Raw genomic sequence first — 21,631 nt, forward strand, 5'->3', positions numbered from 1 at the left:
ACTATAACAGCATGTTCACACTCACTTAAATCTTGATCACCTGCCATTGCAGCAGCAGTAACCGATCTAACAGCGCCAGACGCTTGTTGTCTTATATAGGCGTTGCCGACCGAAGCGCCGTATTCTGCCTGTTCACATACCTCTGTATTTGAATACCCATGCATTTACCAGTTTCTTAGGGGCTGGGCGGTGGCGGATCGTATGTGGGGTTCGGAATGGAGGGGCGACGTCGATCAGCTCTCGGCTACAATCCATCCAATTGTTTGCTTGTTGCGAGACTTTGCTCTGGTATATGCCAGACGATTAGATCACGCCTTCCGAGTGGTGTCTTTGGTGAATACAGCTATGAGCTCCAGGGGAATTAGTAGGTTTGTGTACCCTTCTGGAGAGCCGTACTTCAGAAGAACTACTTAGAATATCTGCAACAGATTGGCTACGTCAGCAGAATAATATCAGCTTGCTTAATGTGTCTGGGGATGGAGCGGGATTGTGGGGAGGGAAATGAGGGCTAGCTAGCCTGGGGGACTGCCTATCCAAAGAGCACGCCTTAGGGTGCGGACACACTCAGCACACGACGGAGTGTTGCGTGTAGGGTAGGGTAAGCCAGCTTCGCGGCGACGGTGCAGTGAGCTCCAGACGAATACTTCCTGCCGTGCGCGTGTGAGTGCGGCTGCTGTGGCTACTGCGGTAACTGAATGTGGGGCACGGAGCAGCGGCAGGCGCAGGCGGTAAATACTCCGTCACGCGAGCCGCACTTGGCGCCGGTGCGACGCCGTCGCAACCATCAGCTGTTCTGAGCTGGCGACTATACGTTTAAGCAGTTCCTACACTGTCAATAATACCGGGCAATAATAGTGTTCAATAAATTTACGGTTGGCTGCAGACAGGGAGATGATATTGCGCCAATTCGTTTGAAATCGGCGAGGTGCAAAAGTGGCGGATATGTACGGCAGCTGTAAGCCGGCTCTATGGCTGACCTTGCGCTCGCACAAAAAAAAAAGAGTAGACCGATAGAGGAAAGTTATAGGAAGAGAGAAAGAAAGACGTGTGAAAATTTACGAAGAGACTTGAGGGCAAGTGGAACAAGTGAATAACGGAAGTTTTCTGAGAATGGACGCTCGTTTATCCGATATATTCCGTATTCCTCCATACAGTGCATTGCATAGGATAACACTTACTAGTAGTAGCTACTCTCTGTTTTTGTTCCATTCGTGCATGGAGCAAAGGAAAAGTGATTGTCTGAAAGGGTCCACTCTCTCTGAGCTTATTCTGATGGTCCATACTAGATACGAGACGGAGGAACGAGATCTGTTGCTCAGTCTATCAGTAATAAAGGTTCCCTAAACTTTCTTGATTAGTTTTTTAAAAATTCCCCTTGGCTGGGATTCACTGTCTGTCACATAACGACCAATGAAATGGAAACGAGTCACATGTAAAAAAGTAAGTGAACTGTTTACTATTTTAAAAATAGCATAACTGTTAATAGTGACAATCCGATACAACGGTTTGGGTTTGGCAAATGCCTGGAGTCCGTTATCTGCCATCATGTGTCGTGCCGGCAGTGAAGTACGGAGGAGGTACTGTTACAGCATGGTGATTTTCGTTGTTAGGTTACGGTCCCTTTATTAAGCTTAAGAAAGCGCTAAATGCAGAGAGATACGAACACATTCTATGGTATTGCGTAGAATAGAGGACCAGTTCAGAGTCGTATGACATAGAGCAGCATCTTTAAGACAATGCTTTCTGGGCAGTAAGGTTCCTGGAATGGACAGGCCTGCCCAGAGCCACGACCTGAACTCAAAGGAACACCTTTGGAATGAGTTAGAACGTCAGCTTTGCTCCTGACCTCAGCGTCCAACATCATTACTGTCTCCGGTTTCGGTTCTTGGGGAAGACTGGGCTGCCATTCCTCTTCAGACATTCAGACATCTCATTGGAAGTGTCTCTAGCGAAGTTCAAACCGTTATACAGGTGAAGGGGAGACACAACCTTTTTAATATCCAGAAATATGTATTCGGGCACTTTCTATCAGATATAAACAATTATATTGAAAATCTTATTGGGGATCGAGACCTCCATCGCCTGTCTCCCGTCTCTGCCTCGTTGGATCTGCGCGTTGTCCAGTCTTACCGCTGCGCCACCTTAAGAGGTGTCATGCACGGGTTCCCGAAATGTCTCGGAATGAATCCGTGGCACGCATGCGCAGCGCGTTGTGTTAGAAAAAAAAAAGTACCAGAGCAGGCGGTAGCTTATCGCGCTTCCTGCTGTCGCGACGTCCGCCGTGCCGTGGCGTGGCGACAGCAGAGCACCGGCCGCCGTTGTGCGCAGCATGGGCGACGGCTACCAGCCGCAGCTGTCCGGGCCGTTCTTCATAGCGGCGCCCGGGTCGCTCACGCTGCCGCGAGCCTCCACGCGCCGTCGCAGCCAGCCGCGTCACGCCCGGCAGGTTGGTCCTCTGTGCTTCTGTTTGGCGCTGACTGCTGCTTCTGTGGCAGCGCGGGAAGAAGCGCTGTATTCGGTTGATAAAACGGATATTCTGTGAGCGGCAAATGTCGTCGTGTGCGTGGTTGATTTAACACCGCCTCTTTCTCACGTATGTTTCCTTCGGAAAATTGTTTATCTATAGTTCAAGTTTGGTGTGCCCATTCAGTCGACGTTAGAAAATGTGTACGCTTTTGATGCTGTACCGTCAGCCTCTCCGTGACATATTTGGAAGAAATACTGGTTAGCGTACGTCCATTAATTACGTGAGCTCAAAATAGCAGTTTGGGAGAGAGGGCGGAGGGAGGGCTTTGGTAAACTCTCACCAAATCTCAAATTTTTTTTTTGGATTGGGGGGGGGGGGGGGGAGGGGGAGGGGACATATTGCACTTTACCAGTCCATCACTATAGCTTACACCTACTTTTTCTGAGAATTTCAAACATCTTGCACCATTTTACATTGTCGAATGCTGCTTCTACGTCGACGAATGCGGGAAACGTGTCTCGATTTTTCTTAAGTCAATCTTTCATTATCAAATGAAACATCACAACTGACTCTCAGTTGCCTTTACCTTTCCGAAAGCACGAAATAAAGCATAGATCCTTGGTTTAGGGGTAGCTTCTTTGATGATTAACTGAACTTCCTGGGTCTCGGGTTAGAACTCAGCCACTGCTTAAATTTTGAATAAAAGTCATCACAAGTGACGATCGAAGATTTCCCGGTACAAGCAGTGACCTTTGTTCTGCCAACGGCCTTGTCAAAGAGGGCGGAGGAGCAGAGGAAGTTTAAGGATAACTTGTTGCTCATGACGTCGGGAAACGGCTCGTAACAGGTGGAAAAAATAGCGAAGGTCAACGGCAAGAGGAAACAGAAGGCAATAGAAATGACTGCATTTATTATACACAACGTTTATCGACAAGACATGTGCCGGCCGCTATGGCCGAGCTGTTCTAGGCGCTTCAGTCCGGAACCGCGCTGCTGCTGCGGTCACAGGTTCGAATTCTGCCTAGGGCATGGATTTGTGTGATGTCCTTAGGTTAATCAGATTTAAATAGTTCTAAGTCTAGGGGACTGATGACCTCAGATGTTAAGTCCCATAGTGCTTAGAGCCATTTGAACCATTTGACAAGACATGTAGACTTTAAGTTCAAATGGCTCTGAGCACAATGGGACTTAACTTATGAGGCCATCAGTTTCCTATAACTTAGAACTACTTAAACCTAACTAACCTAAGGACATCACACACATCCATGCCCGAGGCAGGAGTCGAACCTGGGACCGTAGCGGTCTGTAGACTTCAAGTGAAGTGAAAAAGTCCACTGACAAAAGTTTCCGGATTCATTCCCGCCACGGGAGAGAACTGCCAAGGTAACGACGAGAGAAATTTTTTAACAACGGACGACAGGGCAACATTCAAGAGGGGAACGTAGAAAGTGATGAGTTTCAACATGGTAGGGAAGCTAGAAAATTTGAAGACGGAAATAGAAAGATTGAATCTAGATATGTTGGGGATCAGTGAAGTGAAATGGAAAGTGGGTAAGAACTTATGATAGAATAGAGAGTAATATTGACAGCAGCAATCGGACTACTTTACAAGCCTCCACTTAGCTACTGTTCAGTTTCTGCTTCATGTTTTTCATGTGCCACTGTCAGCAATGGCCTTTAACGAGGTACCCTCCTCCAAGCGTCAATTTCATGCAGTTCCTTCCACAACGTGCGCTCGGAAACTGGTTGAAACAGACATGCATTCACGGATAGCAGCATTTCCTTTTGTCACTGACAAGGAGTGACATTCGTCACGGGTGTATGTCAGTTGGGACACCATTCCTTGTGGACAAGTTGGGCACTCCGCGCTGGTATACCAGCAAATCGGGCAACTTCATTCACAGTGTGGTCATGGGCAAGCTAGCTCCTTCCTGACATTTTGTCACATTTCCGCATTTACTCATCTTACTAAGCTAGTTCCGTACATACGTTCACTCCCATAGTTACGTCAGCAGTGGTCACATGAGCGCCTGATACCAGTTCTACACAATTTGCGGGGCTCCAAGGCGACCAATGTGCTTTATCAAGATGGTCCCGTTGCAACATCACACGTCCACTAATGTCAAATATGCGCCCTTTTCATATCTGCTTTTCCGCAAGCACTGTGTCCTGTAAAATAGTTTGGCAGTTACATAACTTCGCCGGCCGCTGTGGCCTTGCGGTTCTATGCGCTTCAGTCCGGAACGGCGCTGCTGGTGCGGTCGCAGGTTCGAATCCTGCCTCGGACATGGATTGAGTCCCATAGTGCTTAGAGCCATTGAACCATTTTTTACATAACTTCACGGTTCCATACAGTGGGCTTATTGCGTCGTTGCGCCTAGCACGATAGTCATAACATCGTATTTTTGATTACTACTTTCTTCACTTGGTGACGTGTTGGTGGGAGGCTTAATGCAGCAATTCGTCAGTGGGGCTTCTAGATTAAATGATTTGATTATATGCAGCAGCCATCCACCATTTATTTACTTGTATTTGTACCACTACACGTTTCGGACTTTCGCCCATCGTCAGTTGGCGCAGAACCATATTCACCTCCTCAGTTACCACATAGTTAGAAACATCCACTGCACTTTGGATGCTACAGCTGCCTGGTACAAAATAACAGTTTTGTTTAACTGCTGCACTTTGCTAGTTGTATATTTACAATGCATTAATCGTTAGATGCACTTAATTTCTATTTTGTTTGTTGTTGCAGCTATTTTCCGCATTTAAAAGCATGGAATCTATCTTTGTGTGATGCACAACAAGAGCGCGCTATTCACCATTTTGCCGACTAACATGCTTGTTTACATCATAAAATTATTTCTACAGACAAAGTTACAGTCTGCTTGCAAGTTAAAGTTTTACTTTTTAATCATTCACAAGCTTAAAACAAAATATTTAATGAATTTACGCAACTGACTTCAACAGTACTTTCAGAACAACACGTCAGTCGGCGATATGATGAATGTGTGCTATTGTTATGCATCACACAAAGAAAAATGGTTTACGCCAAGCTTACAAATACGGAAAATAGGAGGAACAACAAGGAAAATAGAAATTAAGTGCATCTAATGAATAATTTATTGTAAACTAGCGGAAAAACCCCGCGCTGCCCTGTTATTTATTTATAGCTGTGCTTCAACGCCCGTACCATGCAGCGCCTGGCCTTGTTCTTAATATTCGTGACGCCATATCCCCTGAACAGTGTGTCGTACAAAGATATAATATTGGTCATACATACAGCGGAGTATGTAGATGTTATCTGCGAAACTGATTGAGAACAGAGCTAGTAGAAAAGACGTAATAAATTTAAAAGTCATGCCTGATGCGGCAATTTTTATGGTTCTCATAGTTTATGACATGACATCTCCTGAGCCACATGTTGAACAATGATGTAATTTTGCAGCTACATTCAGTGGTGTATGTGCATACTGTCTCTAAAATGAGTCGCGAATACGGTTAGTAGTAAAGAAGTGACACATTATAGCGTCATGCCTTATGTGGTGCCTTTATTGCATGAACAGCGGAAAAAAATGGTTCAAATGGCTCTGAGCACTATGGGACTTAACATCTATGGTCATCAGTCCCCTAGACCTTAGAACAACTTAAACCTAACTAACCTAAGGACAACACACAACACCCAGCCATCAGGAGGCAGAGAAAATCCCTGACCCCGCCGGGAATCGAACCCGGGAACCCGGGCGTGGGAAGCGAGAACGCTACCGCGCGACCACGAGATGCGAGCGAACAGCGGAAAAGTAGTAAGCGATAAACATCTTTCCTTTCATCATTTTTATGGGTTGTCGGCAGAAAGAAATTTCTTACAGGTTTGAAATTGTGTCTGAAGTTTGTTGCAAGTCTCTAAGTGCTCTCTTTCTCAAATACCGGATGAATAAAGACTGGCAGTTGGCGCATCGCGGGCTACGCTTCTTTTTCATCTCTATCCCACCTCTTTGATAGGTAGGTGGTTCTGCCTGACACTAAGGTATATGCGCACCAAGTTTGGTTGAAATCGTTCCAGTGGTTAAGGAAACATACACATACACACACTTGAGCGCCCATAAACCCCAACACACACACACACACATACACACACACACACACACACACACACACACTCACAGATATTTACATCCATTTTTATAATATGTATGGATACACTACTCGCAAAGCGTAATAGATGAACAAAACTGTTATTTTGTACAGGTCAGATGTAGCATCCAAAATGCAGTCGATATTTTTTTTATTTTGTTTTACTCCAACTGAAGATGAGTGAAAAAAAAATAAAAAATACATAATAAAGTGGCTGGTTGATGTATTTCTTAAAGTAATATGATCTGCAGCCACGGAGCTTAACAACCAGTAAAATGAGTAAATTGTTACTTGTAGATTACAGTGCAGTAGGAGAGCCCCTGCGGTCAGAGCAGAAGAGGACAGAGAAGAGGGCTGGTAAGGCACGGCAGCCGCGGGAGAAAGTGTGCTGTGCTCGGCTGTGTTGTGGCTTTCGCTCGCTGGCCGGAGTCGTGTCGCTCCGCCGCGCCGCTAGGTATGGGTGTGGCGCTGCTGTCGCGCCTCCGTCTCGCCTGGCCGCACCTCGAGCTCGTCCGCCGTGGAGAGACCAAAAACGCCGCGCTGCGACATGCACTGCAACAACACCTCAGCCTCTTGCGTATCACACTGAAATTCACAGTGGCGTGCTACTAGTAGCCCAATCTTACAATGGTGCGTACACGATCCGTCCACAAAGTTCCGAGATTGATTTATTCCTGACGCATAAGCGACACCAGCCAGCATTAGGCCAGCAACTAGCAGCTTGCACTCTGTAAACAACAGATGGGCATTTCACTAGCCGTTTGTGAACAGGAAGTAGTGTGTCAACTTTGTTGTGTGACGAACTGCAATGAAGCAACACCTCTAAATCATGTGCTGAAGACATGCTCCAAAATGTTTTGAAAAAGAGGAAAGTGCGTGCAAAGTTTGTCCCGCACACCTTGACATCTGATTAAAAATAAATTCACGTGGACACCTGCTGCGGCTTGATTGAAATTCCAAAACCCGAACAATTCTTTTATGGGAAAAAATCGTCACGGTTGATATGATATCGTACTATCAATACAAACCTACGACAGAGTGCAGAAATTCACATGAAAAGTCAACGCTTGGACGACGTAATCGACGTTCGAGATAATGTGACGTGTGAGTTCAACAACAGACCAAAGGAGGACAGTTACACATGATTGTATGAACGTTCTGTGCGTTATACTCAAGTTGGGGAGACGACTTTTTTACTAATCAAGTCTCGAAACTTCATGGCTTGACGGGGTATCTCATTGAAACTACTCCCACGTTAATAAAAATACTTCGTGACTGAGACAAAAAAAACTATGTCACTAATACTGCTACATCCCACTGGTTATACCGCCATTCGGAAATAAAAACTACCACGTTTATTTATTTAATGTCCTATTACTCACAGTAGGCAACGGCCTTGCCGCAGTGGATACACCGGTTCCCGTCAGATCACCGAAGTTAAGCGCTGTCGGCAGTGGTCGGCACTTGGAAGGGTGACCATCCGGGCCGCCATGCGCTGGTGCCATTTTTCGGGGTGCACTCAGCCTCGTGATGCCAATTGAGGAGCTACTCGACCGAATAGTTGCGGCTCCGGTCAAAGAAAACCATCATAACGACCGGGAGAGTGGTGTGCTGACCACACGCTCCTCCTATCCACATCCTCATTGAGGATGACACGGCGGTCGGATGGTCCCGGTGGGCCACTTGTGGCCTGAAGACGGAGTGCTATGCTATTACTCACAGTGCACACGGCACATACACTACTCACATCTTCTCAACCCCTCTCTTTCTGTCTATCTCCACCTCTCTCTTTCACCCTCTCTCTCTTTCCTTCTCCTTCTCCTCCCCATCTCTGTTCCTCCCCCTCACTCTGCCTGTCTCCTCTCTCCCTCTCTCCTCCTCCTATTCTTTGTCCGTTTTGTCTGCTACTCTCTCTGTCCGTACCCTCCTTCCCCTCTCTCTGTCCACCTCCCCACACTGGACTCGCCTTCGGTTGAGCGACGGTTCAATCCCGCGTCCGGCCATCCTGATTTAGATTTTCCATGATTTCCCTAAATCACTCCAGGCAAATGCCGGGATGGTTCCTTCGAAAGGGCACGGCCGACTTCCTTCCCTAACCCCGTCTCGTCCCCCAAATCAACCCAACACAAGCCACCTCCCCCTTCCCCCTCTCTATGCTCAGCCGTGCTGCATCCCTATGTGGGCTAGGTGGTACGTACCACTACAATACTTCTTCCCAGGCAGTAAGCAGCATATGCACCAAGTTTAGTTCAAATCGATGCAGTAGTTTTGGATGATATGTGAAAAACACATACACGTGTGTATGTAATTTATTGTATGACAGTCTGCTGCATTGGATGTTGTAGCTTCGATTAGGATATACTATTAATGTGATTAACGTATCAGGGTTGCACGCAAAATGTACGTTGGTCATATATTATTGAAATGCAGTTCGGTGGCCGGACGTATGCTCCCCTTTCAACAGTAGTTTACTGGACGTCACTGGAGCAATGAAGAGTAGCTTCCTATTAGAAGACTGTGCAGGTCATTTCCGTTTTTAAGAAGGATGGCCTGACAGGTACACATACTTATAGGCCTATACCGCTGATGTCAGCCTTTTGTAAAGTTATGGTACATGATTTTACGCTGACGCGCTATGACTTTTTTGGGGAAAGAAAATCTACTAGTCCGCAGCTCCTCGTCTCGCGGTCGCGTTCTCGCTTCCCGAGCACGGGGTCCTGGGTTCGATTCCCGGCGGGGTCAGGGATTTTCACCTGCCTCGAGATGACTGGGTGTTTGTGTTGTCCTTATCATTTCATCATCATTCACGAAAGTGGCGAGATTGGACTGAGCAACGGTTGGGAATTTGTACGGGCGCTGATAACCGAGCAGTTGATGTGTTTTAAAAAGTTTTATGTAACAGTGGATCCCACACAAGGAAAATAAAAAAGTTAAGACAATTTAAGGTATTACTGGTAGACTGTGTAAAAGATCTAGTTCCTTCATCGTGTATCTAGTACGGTCCACAAGAATAATATTGGAGAGACTGAGGCTCACTCGGAGCGTAGCTTCTGTTGGTAGACTTATACTACGCTTTGTACTATGTAGAGGAATGCAAAGCATACTAAAGATGTGTATCTAGAAAACGTTTTCAAGTACGAGTCTATATGGATCCCTGTATATGGGTTTCTTAGCGAGGAATAGATGTCTTTTCAAAAATACTGCAAGCATTATGTTGAGTCTGTATGTAGCTATTGCGATACAGGTAAAAGCTGAATCAGAAATCGTCCGTTGGCAATGTTTAGGGATACTTTATATGCGCGTTGGCAGCTCTATCGAGCACCTTCATTTGCAGTCAGAAACCTACGAGGGAACTTCAAATGGTAGTTTGCACGTTAATATGACAGACCAAGCAATTTTTATTGAATGTTGCAGTATACTTCAAAATACTGTTCTTCAGCGTATTCACCAAGACGTTGTAAGCCACGGTCAGAACGTTCTACTTATCGTTCAGTTCCTCGATGATGTGCGACATTGCATTTGGTCCACACACCGCTAGAATTTCACACTGATTCCGTGTGCAGTTTAGAGGTTCTATCCACATGAATTGTACTGTACCGCAAATTTCATCTGTGGAGCACGTATCCAGTTGCCGGGGCACTTACTTCGCAGACTGTTTTGCACCTGTTATCCTTACCGCGGCTGAACAGTGTCTGAAGGAAACCAGGACAATGGGCCACACTTGTTATGCAACGGTCTTAGCGTGGGACAGCATGCGAAACTTACTTTCTTAAGTCCCTGTGTACACCTCCAATGTTGATAGACACTTTGAAATTAACTGCGAGATCCAGACTGTGTACGAGCGCTATCAATAGGGCAGTCGGTCAGAGCGTCGTCTGCCAAAGGGAGTTCCAAAATGCAGTCACACGGACCTGTCAGGAAATTTCTGAAACGCGCACGCTGCACTCCCGAGTGAACGATTCTCCTTCTATGTGTGCAACTTACCGGCTGTTATTGTTTTTGTGGTTTTCAGTCCAAATACTGATGAAGCTCTTCAGTCACATCGCTCCTGTGAAAGTTCATCAACTCTAAATTACTGAAACCTACATCTATTAGATCTGCCTACTCTACTCATCCCTTAGCCTCTCACACTTCCCTTTAATAATAAATTTGTAATTCCTTGATGTCTCAGAATGTGTCCTATCAACCGATTCTTTCTTTTAGTCAACTCGGTCCACAAATTTCTTTTCTCCTCATGTCTATTCGGTAGTTCCTCGTTAGTTACAATATCTACCAAACCAGTCTTTAGCATTATTCCATAGCACCGCATTTTGAAAGCTTCCATTCTCTTCTTGCCTGACCTATTTAGCGTTCATGTTTCATTTCTGTACAAGGATATACTCAATAAGAAAAACTACTTCTTAACACTTACATTTATATCGATGTTAACAAATTTGTCTTCCTCAGAAACGCTTTTCTTGTCATTGCCAGTCTACATTTTATACATTTTATATGCCATCATTTATTTTGCTGTCCAAGCAAGAAAACTCATATACTGCTATAACCTAAACCAATTCAATCACTATTGTCCGATGTAATTTGAATACATTAACTTTGTTTTACTTTTATGGATGTTCCTTTTATAAACTTTTTCAAAGACACTATCCAGTACGTTTAAATAGTGTTCCAGGTCCTTTGCCATCTCTTGTACAATTAATATGTCATCGGTCAACTTTCTTTATTTCTTCTCGCAGAACTTCAATTCCATTCTAAAATTTTCTTTGATTTGATTCACTGTTTGCAGAATGCACGGACTGAATAACATCGGGGATAGGCTACAACCCTGTCTCACTCCCTTCTGCCAGCCGGTGTGGCCGTGCGGTTAAAGGCGCTCCAGTCTGGAACCGCGTGACCGCTACGGTCGCAGGTTCGAATCCTGCCTCGGGCATGGATGTGTGTGATGTCCTTAGGTTAGTTAGGTTTAATTAGTTCTAAGTTCTAGGCGACTGATGACCTCAGAAGTTAAGTCGCATAGTGCTCAGAACCATTTGAACTCTTCTCAACCATTGTTTCCCTTTCACGTTCTTCGGCTCTTATAACTGCCAACTGGTTTCTGTTCAAGTTGTAAATAACCTTCCGCTTACTCCTGCTACCTTCAGAATTTCAAGGATTGTATTCCAGTCAACAGTGTATAAATTTTTCTCTAAATCTATAAATACTGTAAACGCAGGTCTGCCTTTCGGGGTCAGTATTGCCTCGCGTGTTCCTACATTTCTCCGGATTCCAAACAGATCTTCCCCCTGATTAGCTTCTACTAGTTCTTCTAGCTCTCTAAAAATTATTCTTATCAGTATTTTGCAAGCATGACTAATTAAATTGATAATAACATTCACACCTATCAACACCTGCTTTCTTTTCCAGTGGCATTATTACATCTTTATAAAAGTTTGAAGATATTTCGCAGGCCAGGTTAATGTGATGCCTAGTATGCACAGTTTCTGGAGATTCTTGCCAGATTACACGCCGTACCGCAAAATGTATCCCATAACATCAGCAATTTCAATTCTTTCCATTATACGGTAGTTCTCTTTACCGCTTTTTGACGACAACATTACAGAATAACAGACTTTCACCGTGTGCGCCAGATAGTTATGATAACCTGTTTCATAATAACCAAACTGCTACAATAAACAGGAGCATTACTTCACTGTAATGAGAGCAGTCTACTTCATTTTTTCACATGCCCAACGATAGCCCACGAAATAGGTGCACTACATTGTGGACAAAAATCACGTACTGAAGCCTTTATCGAGATGCTTAGTTTTTCAAGGTGGTATATTGTATGCAAATTATGCAGCGTGATCGTCAGTGTAATATCATATTACCAATCGATACCGCTTTGTCATGACATGCCTTAATTTCCTGTAAGATTGTTTTTCACTCTTTCAGAATTTACTGACGGCATTAGCGCTACATCTAGCGCGGTAGGTGTGCAGGTAGTACCACAGATGATAAAATGGCAGCTGCGTAATGAAGGCGGAAAACACATTTCCGCCTCTGTAATGATCTGCAGGATTCTTGTTTCTATCTTATCGGTTTTAGATTTAGATTAATTCAAATGAAAAAATACCTATCCTTAAATCGAAGAAGTACTTGCTGCCTGTAGTAGCAACAAGAGTTTAATCAGAAACGACTTGCAGAACTGCCGTAAGGAATGTTAAATTTTTAAAAAATCTGGCTAGAATGTTACAACAGACCGTACATTTTCAATGAATACGCGAGAGACTAACTCATGCGAGTGCAGTACTAAATATAGACCGAGTTGTAACTCAACACAAAATTTATAGACATGTCGCTTATGGGACTGTATGAGCGTTGTGAAAATATTAAACGTAATATGTGGAGAAACCGCAAGTAAATACCAATAAAACGTAACCATAACAATCGGCTCCATGAAGAAGGAACGCCACGCAGTTTATGTAAGTTCTTTTCTCTCGTTAGTTTTACGGCAGAGTCATCAATCTTAGAGAATCCTTGGGTTCCACAGGTCGCCTCTTGGATTTTTTTTTTTTTTTTTGCACTGTGTTGAGGAAAGTCTGCAGTCCTTGTTTTGCCTCGTAAATAGTACAATTATGATTTATCGTTTATCTCTATGCTCCACACGTTGCAGGGCTCCTGTATAGATGTCCTAACGGTAAACTGGATGTCCTAAATTTCGCACTATCGCCACATACCAAGTGCTCGTAGTTTCTATATGGAATAATGTCCCCTTCTATCTAGACAGACAAATATTTTTTAAACATAAACTATATTCTAGTAGCTTTATAAATTAAACGACACATCTTTAATATAAATTCATTATTTGCGTCTTTATAACATATGAAATATGCGTGTGATTTCTCACAACATGCATTACAAAACACCTTCGCTAGTAGAATATTGTAAAGAATGAGTTTTATATTTTGTATATTTAAAGTTGCATTGTATACGTTCGTTCTTGGAGACCTCATGCTGATTCGTTCTCATGCTGATTCGTTCTCTCTTTCAGGACGAATCCTACGCGGCTGCTTTACCAGATGTAAGTGAACGCTTATCGAGTACGGTAATATACTTTACACCGAGTGGTAAATAAAATTGCTTTACCTTCTACATCGTATTTATTAGAACGATAAACAGATGTTGGGAGGGATTTTTGTTCTTAGAGCTGAATATCATGTAGACAATAGTTAGCGTTATAGGTTTGTATCTTCCAAGTGTACTTGGGTACGGAGAAGATAACAACGTTATATTTTTTAAAAAATAAGGAAGCTGGTCAACTTATTTAACAGAAGCGTCGCCTTAACATGATCGAACTTCTCTGCTGTCGGAGCTATTAAACAACTGCGTAGTTTCTGTAAGACAACGTTTATTGCATTATAGACTGACAACAAACACTAGCAGACGATGACATTTAGACCGAGGAAGCTATTAATGATGTTTCGTCTGTGGACACATAGACATACTCATTTAATGGACTCAAACGCTGTCAAAGTGCTGTCAAGAATTTTGATTTTTCCACTCTTGCGGCATAACGGGATTCTTGACGTATCTACATTCAAGAAAGTGAATGTCAGAGGAGGAAGAACAACACACTAGTCAGTGAGCCGATCAACGCTTTTCATTTACTCACTGTACAATGGTATCTGTCGACGCTTGATGTCGTGTCGTGACATGTCGAGCAACACTGTGCCGGGTGCCGGTGTCGCAGATTAACCGGCTGTGGTTGGCGGCAGTCTCCGGGGTGCTCAGCGCCACTTTGTTAATAAACGATGAACCTGCTGTCGTGGTTCATAATCTGGCTCTCTTAGATCAAAACTGCTGACGACAAATACGATGCATGTACGTGAAGGAAGCAAAGTAACGCATGACAAATGGTTCAAATGGCTCTGAGCACTATGGGACTTAACATCTGAGGTCATCAGTCCCCTAGAACTTAGAACTACTTAAACCTAACTAACCTAAGGACATCACACACATCCATGCCCGAGGCAGGATTCGAACCTGCGACCGTAGCGGTCGCGCGGTTCCAGACTGAAGCGCCTAGAACCGCTCGGCCACACTGGCCGGCTAACGCATGACAGATTAAGAGGACAAAAAGACAGAATAGCACGGGCAAAGATGGCAGCAGTCTATTTTATCGCACATAAACCTTAATCTGAGGAAGAGATTTATAAGAATGTACTCAAACGTCTGGAGCATAGCAGTTTATGGGGGTAAATTATGCAATGTACGAAAATCGGAAAGTAAGACAATGGAAGCGTTTGAGACGCTGTGACACAAATGGATGCTGAATTAAGTCGATTGATAAAATAAATAAAGAAAGTCCTGTATAGATTCGACGAGGAAAGGAATACGCGGAAAACACGGGCAGGAAGAATGGACAGGATGATAGGACAAATGTTGAGGCATCAGGGAATGACTTACACGGTACTAGCGGGAGCCGTAGAGATCAAAAATTGTAGGGAAAGAGAGAGTTTGGAATACATCCGACATATAACTGAGGACTCTGGATTCAAGCGTTACTCTGATGTTAGTAGGTTGGCGCAAGACAGCAAGTCGTAGTGGGCCGCATCGAACCAGTCAGAGGAGTGATGAAAGAAGTGAACTCCTGGCGATGCTGTTGGTCGTCATTTCCCATTTATAAGAATATTTATTTATTTATTTTATGAACTTATTTCACCCGGCAATATTAGGATCTTCGGGCCTTCTCTTGCTTCTAATCATATTTTCCTCAGACAGTAAATCTTCCGGTTTGAATGATGCCTGACCAGTTTAATAATAATATAATAGTATGTATATAGTATGTATAGCAATGCATATATGGAATTTAAGATATGTCTGTCTTATTAATGTTAAGCAATTTCCTAATTACGTCGTTGCCGAAGTAGTCAAATGTAATAGAAATGTCTGAAAACAGTGGATAAGGAAACAGCATGGACAGGAAGTCGACTAGGCAGGGAGAGAGCGAGAAACAGTGAGGCAAGATTAACAAGCGATATGGAAAAAAGAAAACTGAAACAGAAGGGGGTGACAATAGCACAGAGACGAAAGGTACGCCAATGATAAAAGATGAAATTTTATATTACTCAGAAATGTCATTTTTCAGTATTTTGCATAGATTTACGATAACAAAGGACTAACTTTAACTTAACATTAAATTTCTCGTGAGTAGTAAATGAGTAAGTTTTTCTTTAATCAAGAAGTCGCACAGAATCACTGTGGTCCTTTGTTCCAGGAGAGACACATAGTCAACTAACTGTTGAATTAATTATGTGGTAAAAAGAGTATCTAATTTAGGGAAAGTAAAATTGTGGGAAATAGTCACGCAATCATATGCAGAGTGTGTCAGGAAAATACGGACGTCTATCTAGAGGTCAGAATATCGACCATTCTGAGAAAAAGAACATCATATAATCACACCATTATGAAATGTGTGCGAGATGGCGCTCGAGATCTATTTAAGGAACCAGCCCAGCATTTACAAGTAGTACTTTAAGAAAGTCACTGAAGCAGGACATCTGGATGACCTTGCGGGGATTTGAACGCACTCATCCTGAACAAGAGTCGAGTGTCATAAGCATTGCTCCACCTAGACTGTTTGCCACAAAATGGACCCATCAACGTCCTCTTGTACAGATAGACTGGATACTGCATCTCTATGTCGCTACAGTGAGCGAGGTAACTCGGTGATTAGACAATGGGATCTCGCATACCTAATTTTAGCGGCCATACACTTGTATTGTTGTCCCTAAATCACAAAGATTCCTCTACTCCAGACACGCAAAACACGTTTCACACACATACATACATACGGATACGCGAAATTTTAATTTTTGTCTGGGACAATCGAAAACAGATGTGACAGATGGATAAGATGTGAAAAAAAGATGTCGCTAAATAGCTTGAGGCAAATGGTTGGTATGAAAAGCACATAGATGATTTCCTTCCCCGAGCCGAGATTACCTTTAATGACCTAGTCATCGACAGAGTTCCTCCGAATTTTGTAAGTGGTGCAGAGGAGACGTAAGAAAGACATTGTACTTACATAACTCGACGTTGTCCCGATTTTAGAGTTCTCTACGTCAGTCGGTAAAAACGGAACCCTTATTATAGAATCACTTTGTTGCTGCCTGCCTGTCTGTATGTCTGGCTGTTAAAAACCAGTTTTCTCAAGAACGGGTAGATTTATCACCTTGAACTTTATGGAACATACTAAGACCTACGGTCCCTTAACGATGCAGAAAACTGAAGCTTCTAAGTCAATGCAGTTAACATATACGGCCAATTTATGTTACATATGTTGATACTCGCAAACTCACTTATCAAAATCTGAAGAGTATTTCCCGCTGGCCTTTAATACTGAAGTTTGACTACAAGCAAGGTTTCACGCTTTAATTAGTAATTATATCACACAAATTCTTTTTGTCGTTTCTTATCTGACACTGTGTGTTCCCTTTTCATGAGGATTGGGTAGACGTACCAAGTTAAAATTTATATATCGTAGTAAGGTCTCTAGGCACTTGGCAGTGTAATAAATGTTGAGCTTCGAACTCAATGCAACCAAATGATACTGCCTTTTATGTCACATATTTTGATACTCGCAAAATCACTCATCAAAACCTATGAGATACTTCCCGTTGACCTAGACTCATGAAATTTAGCTAGAATCAAGGTTTTACAGTACAACTAAATGAAAAAATCCGAAAATTTTTAATTTGTAATTAAATCACACGAAAAAGTATTTAATTTGTCATTTGTTGCCCGACTGTCTGTCTGTCTGTTAAGAACCTCTTTCTCTCACGAACGAGCAGACGTATCAAGTTGAAATTTGTGTAACATACTAATGTCTGTGGGCCTGTGGTGGTGTAAAAACATTAGCCTTCTAAGTCAGCGCAATCAGAAGATATTTATGTCACTTATTTTGATGCTCGTAAACTCACTCAATAAAACCTACAGCATACCTCCTGTTGAATCATGAAATTTGGCAAGAAGCGAGGTTTCACAGTACACGTAAAGGAAAAATCAGAAAATTGTTAATTTGCAATTATATCACACGAAAAAAATATTTCTTGTGTCGTTCGACTTTAAAATTAAAATTAAACCCTTGTCGAAAGTCTTAGAATTTCCGGGACCGACACCTGCCAATTTTCAACTTCGATAACAAGAAAGCCAGCCGTTGTAAACTAGCGGTTCTAGGCGCTTCAGTCTGGAACCGCGCGACCGCTACGTTCGCAGGTTCGAATCCTGCCTCGGGCATGGATGTGTGTGATGTCCTTTTGTTAGTTAGGTTTAAGTAGTTCTATGTTCTAGGGGACTGATGACCCCAGATGTTAAGTCCCATAGTGCTCAGAGCCAATTGAACCATTTTTTTTATAACAGGAAAAGATCGTCGGCGTTCTCGATTTCCAGGATCGACGCAATGTGTGAATACAAAATTGAGTTTGTTCGGCGTCCTCAGTGCGCGAGTCCTAGTCGCATCTGGACAGTTTTTTGCCTTCATTTTTGGTAATCTTGAGTTTCACGTCTAGCTGAAGCACTGGTGGAATTCTAGAATAATACTGCGCTTCCCACAGCTCCGGACAAGCGTGAGAAAATGAAACGAAAAGGACTGCGCTCCCGCCCTCCGCACCTAAATACGCTGGTGACACTCGCACAATGGTTTCAGCAGTAAGAAATATGGTAGTTGCTGCTGGTACCCACGAGCCGATGACGCGAGAGTTATGTGGGAAGAGTTGAGTTAAGCATCCGAAGCGGAAAACAGAGAGAGTGGCGCCTGCAGGTCAGTGTACTGCGCATGCGCAACCGCCAGTCTGATGACGTCCGTGTTGGCGACGTCCGCGATTAAGTAGAGTGGTCTGCACACAACACGCACTGCGGTGCCGTAGCAGCTGCTAGCCTGCGCAGCTCCCCGCCACGCCGGATGAAGTCTGCCTCTGCAATTACTCTTACGAAATGGAGCCGCGATAGTCATCCTGTCTCACTGCCCGCTTTCTTCCTTTCATGTCTCTTGCGGAGTTCCTGAAACCAGTTTCCGGGATCTTCTTGAAAACTTTCGTATTTTAGTGGTAACAGTGACACCATTCTGGCGGAAGTGATTAAAGATGAACAAAGGTATACCTTTAATCGAGAAAGGAAAATCGGACTGCAAAGCTCCGTCGACGACGAAGTTATTAGTGCCAAGCTCGGACAGGACATAGATGAGGAAGGAAATTAGAAGGGACCCATTTAAAAGGTAATGCATTCGCCTTAATCAATTAAGCGAAACCACAGAAAATCGAAATCTGGATAGCCGAAGAGAGATTAGAGTCGCGCTTCTTTCGAATATGAGCCCTGTGTAATCTATAATCGATATGGAGCAATTTCTTAGTGACATTACAACTAGAATGAATAGTTCTGTAGACCGCATTTAGGAACATCACATTTGTCAAGAGAGGAATAACGTTTTAATATGAGTCTCAAATATGACAGTGACGATGGTTCATTGTAGACAGTCAAATTATACCATAAATGCGTATCAACTGTTCTCCTTGACACTTGGAATTTACGCAGAATAATCACTGTTCGCCCTACAGCGAAGAGTACGATCATCTCTGTTGCTCTGATGTAACTACATTTACCTGGAGCCATACTAAGTCCCAACTGTATATTCGATGAGGATAGAAGCTGAAGTAATGAATTAATATGCGTGTCAATGCCGGGACTTCAACCGAGGTCCCTGCTTACTAGGCACATGTGCTATCCACTACACCACACTGGCATCGTGGCTAAATAGCTGCACGGAATACTGTATTTCAATGCCCTCCCTAACACAAATTTCAATGCACAATCTGCCCATCTTGATTTTGCCCTTCTTAAATGTTCAGTATTGGATAGCACACGGTCTAGTAAGTAGGAGACTCAGGTTCAAGTCCTGGCCTTGGCACAAATTTCAACACCTTCTATCCTTGTCGAAGACAAAGTGGAGACTGAATATGTCTCCAGGAAAATGTAATTACATGAGATCAACAGATCAGCTACGCCAAAGGTATAGGTAAAGTTCCCTATTTCCTACAAAACTGGGTTGCTATTCTGTTACTAGAGAGTCCTGGCGATAATAACGATATAAGAAGGGAAAAATCAAGATAGCATGAGGTGTGGATTGAAATTTGTTTTAGGGTGGGCAATAGACTACAGTATTCTGTGCAACTGTGTTAGGCACAGTGCCAGGGTGTTGTATTGGATAGCACATCTGTGTAGTAAGCAGGAGACCTGGGTCCAAGTCCTGGCTTTGGCACAAATTGTAATTCGTCACTTCAGTTTCTATCCTTATTGAAGATTATCTCCATGCCTCAGTATTTGGCTTAGTGGATTTCTACTTACATAAGACATATTTTTTCTTACAATCCTCCGTGAAGACAGAATCCTGAATTGTGAAAAGTTAATCTCGCACATAAAGTAAGATGACGGTGGAATCTCAGAAATGTACGCGTGTTGATTGAGGAAACCACCTAAAATCGTGTTGCGGATTCCTTGATATTTTTCAGGCTCATCAAACATACTGAGTTTGCTAAGAATGTTAAGCACGAGGATTTTACTCAAAGGACATCTTTTCGGGTGTCATGAGGTTTTATTACTACTGTTGGGATGAACCGCAGCCGGTAAGTTTTGGCGGTCGTTGTTTCGCATTAAATAACTGTATAGGACATGCAGAAGCGTTTAAGCTATGGCGGCATCAATGACAATTTGGCAGTAATTTTATTCTCGAACAGTGCTCGTTAGTAACATTTGCTTATAAACGTTACGTTTGATGGTTCCACATTTACGGTTACCTGCAAAATACCAGCTCCCTACATCAACTACTGATTTCATAGCGTACGGCAAAGAGAAAATTGCGCCGTCATAGAGATGCCGTTCATATCAGTAAACTAATTTTTTTTTCAGTGGTGACGAGTGTTGTACATGTAACATAGGCCAAGTGTCAACGTCTCACACCAGACGAGTGTAACCCCTATGTTTGCGTGGTAGAGTAATGGTGGCGTACGCGTACGTGAAGAACTTGTTTGCGCAGTAATCTCCGACATAGTGTAGCTGAGGCAGAATAAGGGACCAGCAGCATTCGCCGAGGCAGATGGAAAACCGCTTAAAAATCATCCACAGACTGGCCAGCTCACCGGACCTCGACACAAGTCCGCCGGGCGGATTCGTGCCAAAACCAGGCGCTCCTTGCCAATCCGGAAAGCCGGGCGGGCTTCGCTTATGTATACAGTAAATGAGTCTAGCTCAGAGCCTTTTTTCTGCCTGGTTGTGTATCCAGAAAGTCTGCAGGCTGTCTTTTGAACGTCAGTGCAACGTGCTACCTCCCCGCGACAGTACACTATGTGGAGGGCTCTGCGTGGTACTACGTTGCCGTCGACAGGAGCTGCTTCGATACTTAGCTCTTCTTTCAATACGACAGAAGCCAGCCGAGAGGTGAAGAATCGCGTTAGCAGATAATTACGCGTGCTTAGGAGGTAACGCAGGGATGCAAAGCGCTTGGCGGTTTTCAGAGCGTGGAACCTGTCGTATCTGTAAAGCAAGTAGACACGGCCTAATGAAGCGAAGATACCGGTCGTCTAGTGGCAGCGGACGAATACGTCTCTGCTAATGAGAGCGTGAAGCGCGCTGGGATGGCAGCTCTACGTTTGGGAAGTTGCCAGACCCGTGAGACTTTAGCGTGTTTCGCCATTTCAAGCGATACGTAATAAACGAGACAGGCCTTGGAATGACGCAATCCAGTCACATTAATGTGACGACCATCTATGTCACAGGTCCACGTGCAATAACCATTGTTAGTAGGCAGCACTAACAATGGAGGGTATATAAAGCGTGTCGAGGGGTCACGGAAAACATTGCAGTCTTTGTCGTAATAAGGAAACGAAGGGATTTATCTGACGTCCCAAAGGACAAGGTCATGGCCTTCGCGGCAAGAGTGGAAGCATTTTCGAAGCAGCTAAGTTTGTAAGATTTTTGAAAACATAGCGATCTTAAAAGTAG

At 43.7% G+C, this 21,631-nt stretch overlaps 1 protein-coding gene across 8 annotated transcripts in view; it reads left to right on the forward strand.

Annotated features, from left to right (window-relative positions):
- LOC126178950 (AF4/FMR2 family member lilli-like) overlaps positions 1–21,631 on the forward strand; it is a 483,718-nt gene that overhangs the window by 93,876 nt on the left and 368,211 nt on the right. For 6 of the 8 annotated variants that reach the window (XM_049924571.1, XM_049924574.1, XM_049924572.1 and 3 more), the window contains exon 2: positions 13,629–13,658. The exons of the other annotated variants lie outside the window; for them this stretch is intronic. In XM_049924571.1, coding sequence (XP_049780528.1) covers positions 13,629–13,658 — 30 coding nt within the window. The remainder of the gene's footprint in view (positions 1–13,628; positions 13,659–21,631) is intronic. 8 annotated transcript variants of the gene reach the window in all.

The sequence above is a fragment of the Schistocerca cancellata genome, chromosome 1 (assembly GCF_023864275.1).
Source record: "Schistocerca cancellata isolate TAMUIC-IGC-003103 chromosome 1, iqSchCanc2.1, whole genome shotgun sequence".
NCBI lineage: Eukaryota > Metazoa > Arthropoda > Insecta > Orthoptera > Acrididae > Schistocerca > Schistocerca cancellata.